Consider the following 15,570-nt stretch of genomic DNA (forward strand, 5'->3'; position numbering starts at 1 on the left):
GAAAAACACAGATTCCAGGGCTTCCGCCCCCAAAGCCAAGCAGGTGAAGGAGAGGACTGAGACACAGGGCCCCAGTTGGAGCTTCCTTGTGAAACAAGCACAAGCCCTTCAAAAGCTCCGGGGGTCCCCCCCCCTGCCGCCCCCGGGCTACAGACGTGGGGGGTGGGGGAGAACAGCGGGGAGAAGAATGGTCTCCTGGTGGGCAGGGCCAGACTGCGCCAATTTGTAGTCTCTGCCAAGAAGCCCCTCCCCACCCCCAATCCACTCAGGGTGGGGGGGGGGTGTGACCTCTCCCTGACTCAGAATTAGCAACAACTCCGTTCAACCATGCTTTGACACAGGATCTGGCTATCAAGCCCGGGCTGACTTTGAACTCACGATCCTCCTATACTTGAGGGAGCAACCACGAGCGGCCGGGCGTGACACCGGTGTGTCCTCCTCCTCCCACCCTCCATCCAAGGGCTGCTTTCCCCAGTGGTTCTTTGGGGGAAACGCCTGCCAATGCCCTCTTCACAGCACTGAGTAACCCATCCCGTGGCCGTGCTGGGTGGAAGGAGAAAAGGGCAGGATACGCAATTGTGAGCCTGGCCCGTCCGCGGCCCAGAACAAAACCTATTCACCGGAGGGCCCAGAGGAAACGCCAAGGGCCCGCAGCCGCCATTGTCTCTGGGGCGGGCTGGCGGGGGGCTTCCGTTTTCTCGCCACTTGTTTCCCCAGCGGCTTATAAAGGGCCCGCCTGCCTTCTAGCGCGAGAACTGCACTTTGGCTCGCCAGACATCAGGAAAAGAACGTACAGCACGACCACCACGTGGCCCACGTGTCGGCCCAGCTCTCTCTAGAAGACGAGGCCCAGGAGGAGGCGGTGAGGACCCGCGGGGGCCGGCGGCGAGGGCTCCCCGCGTCCACACGCCCTTGCTGACCACAGAGCGGGGCGCTCCTGGCGCAGGGTCCCCTCTCCTAGGCCGGCCACCGCCGCGCGAGATCCCGCATCTTCCCGGCCTGAACGGGAGCCCGACGGCTCCACAGAGCCCACGGAGGTCTCGGCTGCCTGTGGAGGGAAGGCCCGGCCTCCCGGCCTCCCCTGGCGCTGGACTTGGACTTGGGCGAGCTGTGCCAGGCCCTGGCCAGCCTCGCGGACCCCCTCCAAACCCCGACCGCGTCTCTCCGTGCTCACATCCTGCCAGCTGCATCCCGGCCACTTCTTCAAATACCACAAATGGGCTTTATCCCGGCGACCGTGGAGAACACGGAACTCCTGCCAGCCACCGCGCCTGGCTCTGCCCACGCTCTCCCTCCCGCGACCCTCCGCATTGGAAACGCAAATGGCCCAGAAGACCCCACCGCCCTTGCCCAAGCAGACAAGGCCAGGGCCTCATCTCCTGAACCCCGTGCACCGCCTGCGCCGAGCACATGGTGGCCCGTCCGCGCGGCCCACGGACCTCCCTCTCGTCGCGCGTACAGATGCCAGATCCAGGGGCTGCACCGGGGCCGCTGCCATGGCCTCAAGGAGGCGCTTCCCCAAACGCCCCTCCCCACCGCAAGCAGCTCCCGTTACACAAGGAAATACAGCTCCTCCGGACCCGCAGCCGATGGCCTGGTAGCCTCACCTCCAACCCCTCTCCACACACGTGGAACTCGAGGCACGAGGCTGCTCGGAGCCTCACAGGCAGTCAGGGAGCCGTGTCCACGTCACGCGCCGGCCCCGATGTGGGGAGAACGGACACACGCATCGCAGAACCGCCAGGACGCAGCCTGCGCGGCTCCCTTGCTCATCCTGCTTCAAGTCGGAGCAGAAAGAGACGCCTGGGCAGATCTGGGGAGGACCAGCGCCCAGTGCAAACGGAGACACCTCAGGCTCCTCTGCCTGCCAGTCAACCCGGCAGCCCAGAACCAGAGCTGGTGTCTCGGGGTCTGAGGAGCCCCAAATCCCAGCACCAGGTAGGTCTCCGTGCAGCTCAGGAAGGTGAGTCTTACAGACAGGACTTGGGGCACAGTCTGGCCAGAGGACTGGTAAAACTCTGACATACATCCAAGAAAAAAATGTGTTCCTTAGCAAGTGGTTCTCCAGCCATGTTCCTGGAGGCAGGGGAGGCCACCATCTGCGACCAGAGCTTCACGGGAGGTCTCAGGAAGAACGGAGTAAGGGATCACGTTTCCTGGCTAATACAGAAATGCGCATGCTGGCCGTCTTAGCTGGCCTTCCCTGGGCCGGCATGGGTGGGGCTTTGAACCAGCCGGTCCCCCCAGGCCTGAGCACTGAACATCCACTGATCAAAACCAGTCAACCCATGGAGAGGACTCACGCACGACCCTCAGACCCCACGGCTCCTGCGGGCCCCCCAGAGGCAAGCCCCCGTCGGCCAGTCCCCCTTGCACCCCGAGGCCCTCCGGGGCCTCGCAGCATAGGGCTTGAACTTGCGCACAACACAGCAACTCATCTTGACGTGACGCCCCACCCAAGGGCGCAGGCGAAAGCACCGAGGGTCAGCAGGCAGCTGCCTGGGCCGGACGGCATTTCCTCTCGGCTTCCCGCAGGAAATGGCACCGAGCGGCCGTACTGCAGACACACAACTGGAACCGGCGGTGGGGGGTGGGGGGGAGGGGGGGATCGGCTGAGCGGCCTTACCTGGTAGTAGGTCTTAATGTTTCTCACCAGGATGGTCAGGTTCTGGATGCGGAGGTTGACGTCGTTGTTGACGTGCTTGTTGATGCGCTGATTGCTTGGCCTGGGGTCTCTGGAGGAGGAGACGGGAAAAGGGACATGGAACCTCTCAGCATTTTTCACTCCTCCTCCCCAGCCTCTACCAGCCAGCGCTGGGCCCTCTAGCCCACGCGCCTCCCGGAGCCCCACCACCAGTCCCCGGGCGGGCGAGAATACGGGCCCCCGGCTGTGTGGGGACCTGGGCCAGCCAATCATCGCTGTTCTGCTGCCCCACCCGGCACTCCCCAGGCCTGGGACCTGCACCCCAGGGCTCACACGCCCGGCTTGGCTTTTCCGCTCAGAGCTGGCATTCTACCACTTGAGCCATGCTTGCAGTTCCAACCTTTCCTAACTGGAGGTAAGAGCCTCTCACGTGTGTCTGCCAGGCTAGCTTCCAACGCCAGTCCTCACTCAGATCCCAGCCTCCTGAAGGGTAGCTAGGACTAAAGGCGTGAGAGCCGCCCGTGTCTGGCCCCACAGCCTTTACAATGTGCCTCCATTCCTATTGCTGTCACTACCCACCAAGGACACCCGCGTGGCAGTGCAGACCCAGACGTCACACTGCATAAAAACCAACCCTAGCCGGCGCCGGTGGCTTGCACCTACAATCCTAGCTGCTCAAAAGGCTGCGATCTGAGAATCACGGCTTGAAGCCAGCTCAGGAAGGAAAGTCTGTGAGACTCTTACCTCCAATAAACGACTCAGAAAAAGCCAAAAGCGGCGCTGTGGCTCAAGTGGTAGAGCACTAGCCTTGAGCACCAAGAGGCTCATGGACAGTGCCCAGGCCCTGAGTTCAAGCCCCAGGACTAGCAAAAAAAAAAAAAAAAAAAAAGACCAAAAACCCCAACTCCACAAACCCAATATACTAACCGAAGCCTTGTTTAAAAGGTTGGGCAAGGTAAATTATGAAAAGTAACGACTTAATAAGATCATGGTGTTCCACTTAGCACGGGTCTCCCCCGGAACCCGCGGTCCCGCCCACAATGTAAACTGCAGGGCTCAATGCCATCCGGAAAACTGGACAGACTTGGCCTGACACCCCGTGTACCACGCCCTGGCTGTGCGGATCTCAGAGACACTACGAGACTGGGGGGACACCGGGCATGCGTGGGAACCCCACCCCCAAGGGACATCCATCTTCCAGGCCGGGCTGGGAGGAAACTGCACGTCTACAGCAAGCGGCTTCCAGTCTCTCTCATATGCATGCAGGTGTTCTCCACACCAGCCTTGTCAGAGCCCTTCTGATGAGAGGCGGGCACTCAGAGGGACTCAGTTCTGTCAGCCAGAGGTCTTACACTGAGCTGCTTCTCCTTGGAACACGAGCCCCCTTCCCCTCTCCTCCCCATCCAGCAGGTCCCAAGACACCTACAGAGGAAGGGCGAGAACCCCGAACTCAAAGGCTGTGCTCAAGGCTTCGCCTGCCACCCAAGTCCCACGTCTAAAAGCAGGGGGGAGCGTCAAAGAAACAAATCTCCGGCGTCATCTGGCTCATTCAGAGCCAACAATTCACAGGAAATGGAGAAGAGGAAAAGTAAAGCCCACACCTCGAATCATTTCAAACATCAGTGGGAACGCAAAGCTTTTGTTAGGTTACGCAGGCCGACTAAAGTTCAATCTTTAAGTAAATATTGGACCTAGGGTCTGGGAATATGGTCTAGTGGCAAGAGTGCTTGCCTCATATATATGAAGCCCTGGGTTCGATTCCCCAGCACCTATAGAAAACGGCCAGAAGTGGCACTGTGGCTCAAGTGGCAGAGTGCTAGCCTTGAGCAAAAAGAAGCCAGGGACAGTGCTCAGGCCCTGAGTTCAAGGCCCAGGACTGGCAAAAAAAAAAGAAAAGAAAAGAAATATTGGACCTATACGCTGGCAGTCTTGACGACACTGTGTCTTGAATATGGCAAATGCTCAGCCATTCAGTTATACTGAATCAAATCTCCTAAAATAGTCACCTGGGCCCCTTGAAGGCACCCAGAGGCCCTCTTATATTGTGAGGCGACATTTCTTTTTGTGTGGGTGTGGGTGGGTGCCAGTCCCGGGGCTTGAAGATCAGGGCCTGGACACTGTCCTTAAGCTTTTCTTCTCAAGGCTAGTGCACTACCACTTGAGCCACAGCTCCACTTCTAGCTTTTTGTGGTTATCGTCAACAGGAGATAAGTGTCACCAACTGGCTTTGAACTGTGATCCTCCGATCTCAGCCTCCTGAGTAGCTAGGATGACAGACATGAGTCATGGGCGCCCAGCTAACATTTCTTATTGTCCCCCCATAATGGATTCTGGCCAAGCCATGTACATGTATGTTACATATTTCTCTTGGAGCCATTCATTACTGAGAAAAATAAAGGCTCACAGTTCCACTGAAATTAATTTAGGGGAAGAGGAGGCACTCCGAATTTGAACCTCATTTTTAGCTCCAGCAACATTCCTAACATTACAGAACACCTTCTCTCAAAGGTGCAATTCTCCCTTGACTGCGGCTACCTCCTGGGACCAGGGGCGAGTTCACAATCACAAGCGCGCAGCTAAACGTAGCAGAGCTCAGAGAACATGCACGGCTCTTCTATTTAGTTGGAGGTTTTGCTATTGTTTTGGCAGTGCCAGACCGGAACCCAGGGCCTCACGCATGCCGGGCATGCACGCTACCACCAACCTACCCCTTCTGCTCTTTTTCTTTGGGGATAGGATTGTCGCGGAAGTCGTCCAAGGCTGGCCTTGCACTTGTGATTCTCCTGCCTCTCAGTGCTGGGGTTTACAAGTGTGTACTCCCATACCTAGTTCCTGTCTGACTGGTATCATACACAGTCCTGGGTTTCATTTGTCACAGGCGTCACTTCCGGAGGGCCAGGAGCCCGAAGCCTCTGCTTGCGCTACAATGAGCATCTGTGGCACTCACTCATGTGAAGGGCCAGAAACCTGGGTGCCCCTCAGCTCACAGCTCAGCCACCCCTCTGCTTCCCTTCCCCCCAGTTTCAGGAAGCAAAAGCTAATTGAAGCAACACTCCAAGAGAGGGCCTTGACATTTGCTGTATGACTAATTAGACTAATTATGGTGATCATCAGTATTCCTCCATTAACTGAGCCTCTCTGGGTAAAGAGAGGTTATTTAGGAAGCGAGTCAAAACAAATGTCTCAGCCTTCCTCAAGGAAAGTAGACCTCATTTCCAGCAGCCTATCCCCTGCGCACGTGCACACGCGTGCACACGCGCGCACGCACACGCACGCACACACACCTGCTTCAAAACATGGACGGCACAGAGATTTCAGCCAGGTTCCATCACTTCCCACTTTGCTCTGGGCCTCAGTGCGCTTAGCTGCAAAATAGCCACAAGATCCCTCCGTACGGGAAATGCAATCCTTCTACAAGGCTGTGCCAAGCCAAGGTACACTGTACTGTTGCTTCTACATGCCAGCAAGATGAGCGGATGACCCATGCGGGCCAACTCCGTTCTCCCAAGAGCTACTCCAAGAGAGTGATCTGTGTCTATCAGCTCCTAGCTACTCAGGAGGCTGAGATCTGACAATCAAGGTCCAAAGGTAGCCCGAGCAGAAAAGTCCCCGAAACTCATTTCCAGCCGGGTTGCCGGTGGCTCGTGCCTGTAATCGTAGCCACTTAGGAGGCTAAGCTCTGAGGATCACAGTTTGAAGCCAGCCTGGGAAGAAAAGCCTGCAATCCTCGGATCTCAGCCTCCTGAGGAGCTAGGACTACAGCATGAGCCAGGACTACAGCATGAGCCACCGGCACGCTGTGTATTTTGTGTAATGTGTAAGGACTCAAAAGCTCCCGTGAAGGCAAAAACAGTAATAATTTTTTTTAAATAAAAAGAAAATTACTTGGTTGGAGGGGCAGCTCAGTGGTAGAGTTCTCACCACCAAGTTTAGGAAATTACCTAAATCCCCAAGCAAGTATCCTTCTGTTCCAACAGTATTGCAACTACTCGACCAACAGGTGAACTGGCACAGGATGCAGGGGAGGAGGGGGGAATAGCCTTCTCGTACTTTTTGGGAAGCTGAAGAAACTCTCCATTGGCCTGAGGATGCTTCCGAGCTCTGAATAATTAATCAGTTACCTGGAGTGTCACAGCCGCAACCAAGGATCAGACAAGAACCTGAACAAACGACCAGCAGTCGGCTGCATTTACTGGCTAGTTCCTAGCTAGTTCCTAGCTGCACTAAGCAGCCAGTGCACCAAATGGGTTGGTGGCTTCCTCTATAGGTGCCAGCATGCACCAGAGTGTGCACGCGGCACAAATGAGAGCGTGTGCAACCACACGCAGCTTCGGGTCTCACCTGGCCACAAGGATGGACACTTGGACATCTTCTATAAGCATCGTCTTATTTAGACTTTCCTAAACCTATCTCCTTATCGCAGATCAGAAAACTGAGGCTTAAAGAACTGGAGTCAGTCACCCAACTAACAGACAATAAGGGGTTGGGAATGTGGCTCGGTGGTAGAGTGCTTGCCTTGCAGTCGTGAAGCCCTGGGTTCGCTGCCTCAGCACCACATAAACAGAGAAAGCCAGAAGTGGCGCTGTGGCTCAAGAGGTAGAGTGCTAGCCCGGAGCAAAAAGAAGCCAGGGACGGTGCTCAGGCCCTGAGTCCAAGGCCCAGGACTGGCAAAAAAAAAAAAAAAGTTCAGAGACAGAAAATAAGTTGCTAGTGGTGCTAGTGGCTCACGCCTGTAATCCTAGCTACTCAGGAGGCTGAGATCTGAGGATTGTAGTTCAAAGCCAACCTGGGTAGGAAAATCCATGAGACTCCAATTAACTACCCAAAAGCTGGAAGTAGCATGGTGAGTCGAGTGGTAGAGCACTTGCCTTGAGCAAAAAAAAAAAAAACACCCTCTGGGACAGAGTCCAAGCCTTGGGTTTAAGCCCCATGACCACCACCACCAACAAAAAGTAGCAGAGGAAGGCTGTGAATTTGCCTGATACTAGGCTCAACGCCCTAATAACTCCTGTGGTGCAGTTCACCAACGCTGGGCGCAGGGGAGCGCAGAGGACTCGCGCAAGTCCTACAATGTCGCTCTCCCACCATTCGGGAACTGTAGACCTGGGCCTCCCCTGAAAGCTGAGCCCGTGGGGCTTTCCTGCTTCCAGGTAAGGGTGACATCACTACACCAGGAGTCCAGGGCCCAGAGCCTACTGCCAGAGACAAAGGCAGGTGCCGTCACGTGACCCCGCCAGCCTCCAGATGGCTCCGGAGTGTTAAGTAACAGCCTCTTATCTGAGCCGCGGGCAACCCAGTCTGCAGGACTACTCTGCAATTTCCTCCCCGCCAGGGCAAGCCTACAGAGGCCGGGAGAATTTATCACCCAGAGCAGCAGCATAGCTTCTGGGTGTCCAGCGCGGGAGATAAGACCCCACAACCCAGCACCCACCGATTTGCTCCTGCCCCTGACATTTCTCCACCGAGCAGAAGGGAAAAAAGAAGGCTCAGATGTGTGGTTCACGCTAGGACTCAGGGCCCAGGGACACCACAGACTTCACTGAAGGCTGGCTATGGCAGTAATTTGGAGACTAAGAAAACGTGGGGAAAATGCACTAAAATCAACAACAAAACAGGCATTGGTGGCTCACACCTGTAACCGTAGAAACTCAAGAGGCTGGGGTTTAAGGATCATAGTTCTAAGCCAGCCTGGTCAGCAAAGGCCATGAGACTCTTATTTCCAATTGACCACCAGAAAACCAGAAGTGGCGCCATGCCTCAAAGTAGTAGAGCGGTAGCCTTAAGCAAAAGAGGTCAGAGATAGTGCCCAGGCCTGAGTTCAAGCCCCATGACAGACAATAATAATAATAATAATAATAACAATAATAATGAAAGGAGGGAAAGAAAAGAAAAAAAAAACCACCTCAAATCCTGGACCACAATGGCCCTGCCTAAGTGGTCTCCATACTTGTTCCCTGACAAGTGCTGAGCTAAAGAAACACTACAGCATCATTTGACCCCCAAACCATCTCAGATGAACTTCATGTCACAGGGTGCGGATTAGGGGAACTGAGGCATGGAACGTTCTCACCTGCTTGGCGCCTGTCCTGCGGTTCACAGGAGGCCGTCCAACCCATTCTTTTAGTTACTACTAGGAGGAGGAGTCTGGGATTGGAAGCCAGGGCTTTGCCCAAGCCAGGAGAGTGCTCTGTCAATGAGCTGTGCCGCGATATCTGCATTTGCTTTGCACTTGGGTGACTTTCACAGAGAGTGCACCAGGAGCCAAGAGGGAGGAGTTGGGGAAATGACCAACAGTGCCTAGGACGTGGCCGCAGCTCCCAGCAACCCCCTCTGCAAATCCCACCTGTTTCCACAGGCTCCCGTTCCCAGCAACCCCCTCTGCAAATCCCACCTGTTTCCACAGGCTCCCGTTACCAGGAGACAGGTTCCTCTCAGCCAGAAACCCAGGCGCTAGAAGTGCCCCAGGCCCACCTACTCAGGCCTTCTCTTTCCTACTCCAGGAAAGCACCTGTGCTGCGGGGGAGCGCCGGGGAACACCCACTTCCAGAATGATCATCTCTGCTCAGCGCAGAGGAGCGAAAATAACACCAAAAACTGCCAGGCTGGGGAGAGCCCTTCTACCCAACATAGCTGCAGGCCAAATTCGAACAAGTGATGATGAGCTGGCATTTCTCAAAGGAATGGCCAGCAGCAGGCTTCCCTGATTTACAAGCAAGTGGTAACAGCTTCAGGAATTCCAAAGGTCAGGGAAGAAAGAGAAACAGCCCGGGGCTTTTGTTCTCCACAGAGCCGGGTGTAAAAGCTGAATGAAAAGAAGGCGGGGGGGGGGGGGGGGGGCACTGCTGGCTCTTTAAATTAACCAGTCTCTCTCTGGGTGGAGAAGAACGAAGTTTCACTTCGCTGGGCACCCGTTGGATCCAGCGGTTTCAGAGAACTAGAGAAAGGGGGTTTGGGGGACATTGCCCCAGCTCCAATCCACCAAAAGGTTGTCCCTGAGAAGCCTGATTTCATCAGTGCTGCTCAGCGGGGTCATCAGATCAGTCTCTTGAGAATCGAATCAAACAAGGAAGATTGGTAAGCTTGGTAATGTTTTTTTTCTTTTTCTAAAAAGTATCAACAGGAGGGACTGAGAATGTGGTTTAGTGATAGAGTGCTTGCCTTAGCATGCATGAAGCCCTGGGTTCGATTCCTCAGTACCACATAGGCAGAAGAGAGCCACTTCTGACTCAAGAAGCTCAGGGATAGTGCCCAGGCCCCGAGTTCAATCAAGCCCCAGAGTGACACACACACACAACACAACAAAAGGCTGGTGGCTCACACCTGAAATCCTAACTACTCAGGAGGCTGAGTTCTGAGATCACAGCTCAAGTCAGCCCAGTCAGCAAGGTCTGTGAGATTTCTATTTTAAATTAACCACCCAAAAGCTGAAAGTGGAGCTGTGGCTCAAGCCCAGTACTGGCACTAAATAGACAGACAGACAGATTATCTTGATATCTACAGACACATAAACAACATAACCCCCCCCTTCCCCAAGCTGGCAAAGTCTCTCTCCTAGGTTGTGACATCACATGACTTACAAAAATAAAAGAAGTGATGTAACTGGGGGGAAAATTTTTTTTAACAGATCTTTTCAGATAGAATCTATTCCAATCACTTCTGGATATGCCACAACTTCCCCCGCCCCCTTCCTCCTCTTCCTCAACTGAAGGACGGAGGCTGGGGTATGATTCAGAGAACATTAGGATGTTTGATTTTGCTCCATGCACAAGTGAATCACCCTGACACTCAGTTCCAATATGCTCTTCTTGCAGTCTCGAGTTTAAAACAGAAGGCGACGGTAGCTGCCAACACCTACACGGGGGCACACTGTCACTCACACAGCCAGGCGCTGCAGAACTCAGCTACGGGAAAGGATGTGGTCGGCCTCACACACCAGCGAGCCAGCAAGTCCCACCCAGACCCTGGGTAACGACCCACGTGCTTCCAGGCCAACCTGCACCCGCGCTGGACGCTCTTCACACCCAGCTCACGCCACGGGACTGGCTCGGTGGGGCAAGAAAGGAAACCTTGAGGGCGTCCTTCAATCCACAGTGAAGCGTTCTACTCACTCTGGAGGCTCCGGTCCCACCACCCCAAAACTTCCCGAAACCCAACTCTCCGTACCCCCAGGACGTAAAGGCAGGAGGCTTTCAGAAGCATGTCACGGTGCAGCGACCAAGTCCACCGTACAACCCGCACCACGGGTGGAACCCAGATTTCCTTGGTGCAAACAGGCGGCGGGAGCCCCAGTGGGGTGGTAAAAGCGCCTCACCCCCCCCCCCCCGCATCTCAGCGTCCACCACCACCTTCCCCCCCCCACCCCCCTCGAACTTCTCTCAGTTCCCACCCTTCCTCGGTGAGGAAGGCCACTTACATTTGCAGCATGATTTGGTTCAGGAAGATGCCATCCGCTAAGTCCATGTACATGGTCAGGTTGTCCTGGTTCCCGCTCCCGAACGGGCCAAAAGTTTTCACCTGCGGGGAGGTGAAGGCGGAGAGGGGCAGGAAGTCACCGCCGGCCACCGCGCGTGTGTGTGTGTGCGCGTGTGTGTGCGCGTGCGCGCGGGGGGCGCCCCGGGGGCAGAGCTGGGGCGGCGGGGCGCGGGGCGCGGGGCGCAGGACGCACCGCCGGGCCCGCCACCCTCCCCGCCCGGCTTCGGGCCCCCACCCCAGCTCCCGTGCCAGGCAACAGTCGCGAGGCGGGCGGAGGAAAACTTGCCGACTACTTTTCCCCGGGCGTCTCAGGGCGATACATGAATAAATAAACAAACGCGGAGCCGGAGCTTCTCCACAAGCCCCTCACGTCCCCGCTCCTCCTGGGCGCCCCCCACCCCCGACCCCACCACCCCGTCTTCGGGGCGACCGCTCGGATCCCGCGCCGGGCGGGAACAGGTGTAACCCTCGGCCCGGGCCCGGCTGCCGGGAGGCGCGGGGCTGCGGAGTTGGAAGCGGAGGACGGCGGGACGCTGATCCCCCCCCCCACCCCGGGTTCCCCGGCCCGCGCCCGGGGGGGAGGGGGAGGGAGGAGGGTGTTGGGGGGACACGGGGGACTGGGGTTCGGCCGCGCAGCACCCCCGGCCGGGCGCGAGGGGAGCCGGGCACCAACAAAGGGGAGGCGGAGCGGACGCACTCACCCAGGTCACCAGCGGGCTCTGCAGGAAGAGCTCCATGAGCTCCGACACCGTCACGTCCATGCCGAGGCAGCGCCCGCCGGCTCCGCACCCCGCGGCCGCGTCCCCCGCGCCGCGGCACAAAGCGGCTCCGCCGGCGAGGAGCGAGCGAGCGAGCGAGCGAACGAGCGGCGGGGCGCGGGGCTGCGGCGGCTCGCGCCCGGGAGACAAAGGCGGGGCGCGCGAGCCCACGTTCCGCGGCCCCGGCGGCCCCGCGGCTCCGGCGGCCCCGCGCCCCGCCCGGGCTGGAGGAGGGGGAGGAACAATGCGGGCGCCCCGCCCCTCCGCAGCCCCGAGCGACCGGCGCGCCGCACCGCCCAGCCCGCCGCGGGGGAGCCCGGGCACGGGAGGAGCCGCGGGGGGCCGGGGGCGCACGTGGGCCTCTCCCGGCGCCCTCGCCGGCCCCGTCGGCCCGTGTGCGGGGCCGCAGCACGTGGCGCCCAGGCTTTTCCCCCCCCCACCTCACCGGCCCCCGCAGGCGCACGCGCGCGGGGAGGCGCCACGTGCGGGGAGTGGAGCGCCCACCCGCGCGCGCGCCGCCCCCGGGCCCGCACCCCGCCCCCTCCGCGCGCTCGGCCCCCGGCAGGTGCAGGCCGAGGGCGGAGCCGCCGCGCGGGCCCCGGGGGCCTGGCGGGAGCCCAGCCCCGGGGCGGGGGAACCGAGCCGGCGCGCGCCTCGGGGCGGGGGCGGGGACGGGGCCCCCTCGCTGGCCGGGGACGGGTGGGGTCCGCGCGCTGCGTGCCGGAGCCCGGAGGGGGAAACAAACTTTGCATCGACTTTGCGCTCCGGGATGGCGGCCTCGAGCACACACATCCCCTCCACCCCTGTCACCGCCTGCACCCCGCGCCTTCTAGAAGTTCCGGTAGGAAGCGGGCGACCGGGCCGCACCCACGTGGGGCCCATCCCGGCCCTAGTGACTCCACCCCACCCCACCGCCGCCCCTGGCCTCCGGGGAGGGGTGCCTAGCTGCGGCTCAGTGGCAGGCGACGGGGCCCAAGGGACCAGGAACCCAGCAGGACGGGGCACCCGGGTGCGGAAGGAAGCGGCGCCCCGGGGTCCGGACCAGCCCCGATCCCCTCCGCCGCCTCGGGCCTGGTGGGAAGCGCTGGGTGTCAGGTCTCGAGCTTACTCCTCCGGGGAACGAGCTCCCCGGGTCAGCCAAGCCCCAGGGTCGGCCCCGGGGCGGGCATGGCGGGGCCATCGTGTGGCACATCCTGGGGGCTGCGACACCTGGTGGCCACGCACAGTATTGCCGCCCCGTCCGGCTGGTGAGCGAAGCCAGAAAGCCACGGAAAAGACCCCAGAGGGACTGAACTTTGCACGCTAAGCCGCTCATTCGAAGGGTCCCCTTCTAACGTCCGGGAAATTAAGGCGGTTGGATAATAGGCAGGACGTGGGCTTGAACCCATCTTTGCTTAGAAGGCCTCTGCTCCGAAAAGTTAACGGCGGATGGGGCCAGTTTTATGCACTTTCTTCCTGCCCCGCCCCCTTCACACTGTCCTGTATGGATTTTATTGTATTTTTATTTTGAAAGACTACGTGCCTTGCACTTACTAGGCAAGCTACCCCGTGAGCAACAAGCAGCTCAAGCCCTGATTTTATTTCTTTTGCCAGTCCTGGGGCTTGACCTGACTGTCCTTAAGCTTCTTTTGCTCAAGGCTGGCTAGCACTCTACCACTTGAGCCCACAGCTTCACTTCCATCCTTTTTTTTTAGGAATTTATTAGTTAAGAGTCTCACAGACTCTTCTGCCTGGGCTGGCTTCGAACCGTGATCCCGAGGTCTCAAACCTCCTGAGTAGCTAGGATTCTAGATGTGAGCCACTGGTGCGGGATTGAGCCCTTTCTTCTTATCAAGTGTATCCCTGTCCTGATGCTTGAACTCAGGGCTTGGGCACTGTCCCTGAGCTTTTTTGTCGGTTTTATTTGGGGTGGGGCGGGGAAGGTCTGGTAGTTAATCGGAGTTGAGTCTCACAGACTTTCTTGTGCAGGCTGGCTTTGAGCCATGATTCTCAGATCTCAGCCTCCTGAGGCTTTTTTTTTTTTTTTTTTTTGCCAGTCCTGGGCCTTGGACTCAGGGCCTGAGCGCGCTGTCCCTGGCTTCTTTTTGCTCAAGGCTAGCACTCTGCCACTTGAGTCACAGCACCACTTCTGGCCATTTTCTGTATATGTGGTGCTGGGGAATCGAACCCAGGGCTTCAAGTATACAAGGCAAGCGCTCTTGCCACTAGGCCATATCCCCAGCCCTCCTGAGGCTTTTCTGTCTGAGTTGGCTTTGAACCAGATTTCAGCTTCTTTAGTAGCTAGTATTATAGACACACGCCCCACAAGGGCTTTGCTATAGTCTTGAGACATTTCCCATCCGGGTGTGGGAGTTTTCCCCCTGGAATATTAACAGTCCCTAGGCTATAGCCCCAGCAAGAAATTCTTTTATTTTTTTTTCTTTCATGCCAGTACTGGGGACTCACACTTTCATCCTTTTCACTCAGGGCTACCTCTCTACCACTGGACCCACACCTCCACCTTAGCTTTATGCTGGTTAATTGGAGGTAAGAGTCTCATGGGATTTTGTGCCCAGGCTGGCTTCAAACCAAGATCTGTAGATCTGAGCCTCCTCTAAGCACCTAGGATGATAGATGTGAGCGACCAGCACCTGGCTGCAGCAGGAATTTCTATGGGGTGGGGGGCGGCGGTGTCAGCTGTGCTACTTTGTGATTTTTGGTGGGTCCACCACAGATCCTTGGCTCAGATCAAAAGATTAACACGACTACCCTTGTTTCCCCGTGGATAGCTGGGCAGGTGACCTGGTAGTGTCTATTAAGGGTAGGAAGAAAGACCCCAAAGAATTGGATGGATAGATGTAAAAAAGGGCATGGGAACTCTGAACTTTGCAAAAATATATAATCATTATTTGTTCTTCTGTGTGTGTCTGTGTGTGTGTGAGAGAGAGAGTGTGTGTGTGTGTGTGTGTGTGTGTCCTGGGCCTGAGTCTTGAATGCAGAGCCAGAGCACTGTCCCTGAACATTTTTGCTAAAGGATAGGACTCTACCACTTAAGCTACAACTCCACTTCCCGGCTTTTTGGGGAGTAGTTAATTGGAGATAATCTCATGGACCTTACTGCTTGGGCTGGCTTCAAGCCATGATCCTCAGATCTCAGCCTCCAGAGTAGCAGGGATTACAGGCATGAGCCACCAGTGCCCAGCCTGTTCCTTATCTTCTGATTCATCCTACTACTGCTGCTTTAAGAGCGGTTGGCTCTGAGTCTCCCTGGGGCAGGGTGGGAGCTTCAAGGAGCACCTAAGACACACTCAGCAGCCAGTGCCCCCCCCCCCAGCCATTTGTCTGAGCCTTGTCTCTTTGTTTTTTCTGGATATAAATGCACATGTTGATTTTACATTCTTTCTTGGGTAGAAGCTGGATTTGTTCTTCATTCTGATAAATTGCCTCCTCTCACTCAGGACTCTGACTCAATGGTGACGTTTTTTATGTCCCCTGCAGAAGTTTCATTTTGTGTATAACTTAGGGATAAAGGAGGGAGGGAATAGCTTTTTTTTTTTTCCTTTATGTGTCACTGTGTTTGACCTTTGCTAAAATAAGCTGAGATTATTTGGGGGATGGTGCATCTCGGTTTGGTGGCCTATGCCTGTAATCACTTTTTTTGGTACAGGTACTGGGGCTTGATCTCAGGGTCTAGGTGCTGTCCCTTACCTTTTTCAC

The 15,570-nt window shown here is 57.0% G+C and overlaps 1 protein-coding gene across 3 annotated transcripts in view; it reads right to left on the reverse strand.

Annotated features, from left to right (window-relative positions):
• Positions 1-12,001, reverse strand: part of Ccdc88c (coiled-coil domain containing 88C) — a 107,045-nt gene extending 95,044 nt beyond the window's left edge. For 2 of the 3 annotated variants that reach the window (XR_007213160.1, XR_007213159.1), the window contains exons 1-3: positions 11,818-12,000; positions 11,058-11,158; positions 2,627-2,735 (exon numbers count right to left, since the gene is read on the reverse strand). Coding sequence is in view for 1 of the 3 variants with exons in the window: in XM_048361925.1 (XP_048217882.1) it covers positions 2,627-2,735; positions 11,058-11,158; positions 11,818-11,877 (270 nt within the window). In the remaining 2 variants the exon portion in view is untranslated. Of the gene's footprint in view, positions 1-2,626; positions 2,736-11,057; positions 11,159-11,817 lie in introns of all 3 variants that reach the window. The other variant, XM_048361925.1, reaches the window with a different exon arrangement.
• Positions 12,002-15,570: the final 3,569 nt, after the last annotated feature.

This window comes from Perognathus longimembris, chromosome 14, assembly GCF_023159225.1.
Source record: "Perognathus longimembris pacificus isolate PPM17 chromosome 14, ASM2315922v1, whole genome shotgun sequence".
Taxonomy (NCBI): domain Eukaryota; kingdom Metazoa; phylum Chordata; class Mammalia; order Rodentia; family Heteromyidae; genus Perognathus; species Perognathus longimembris.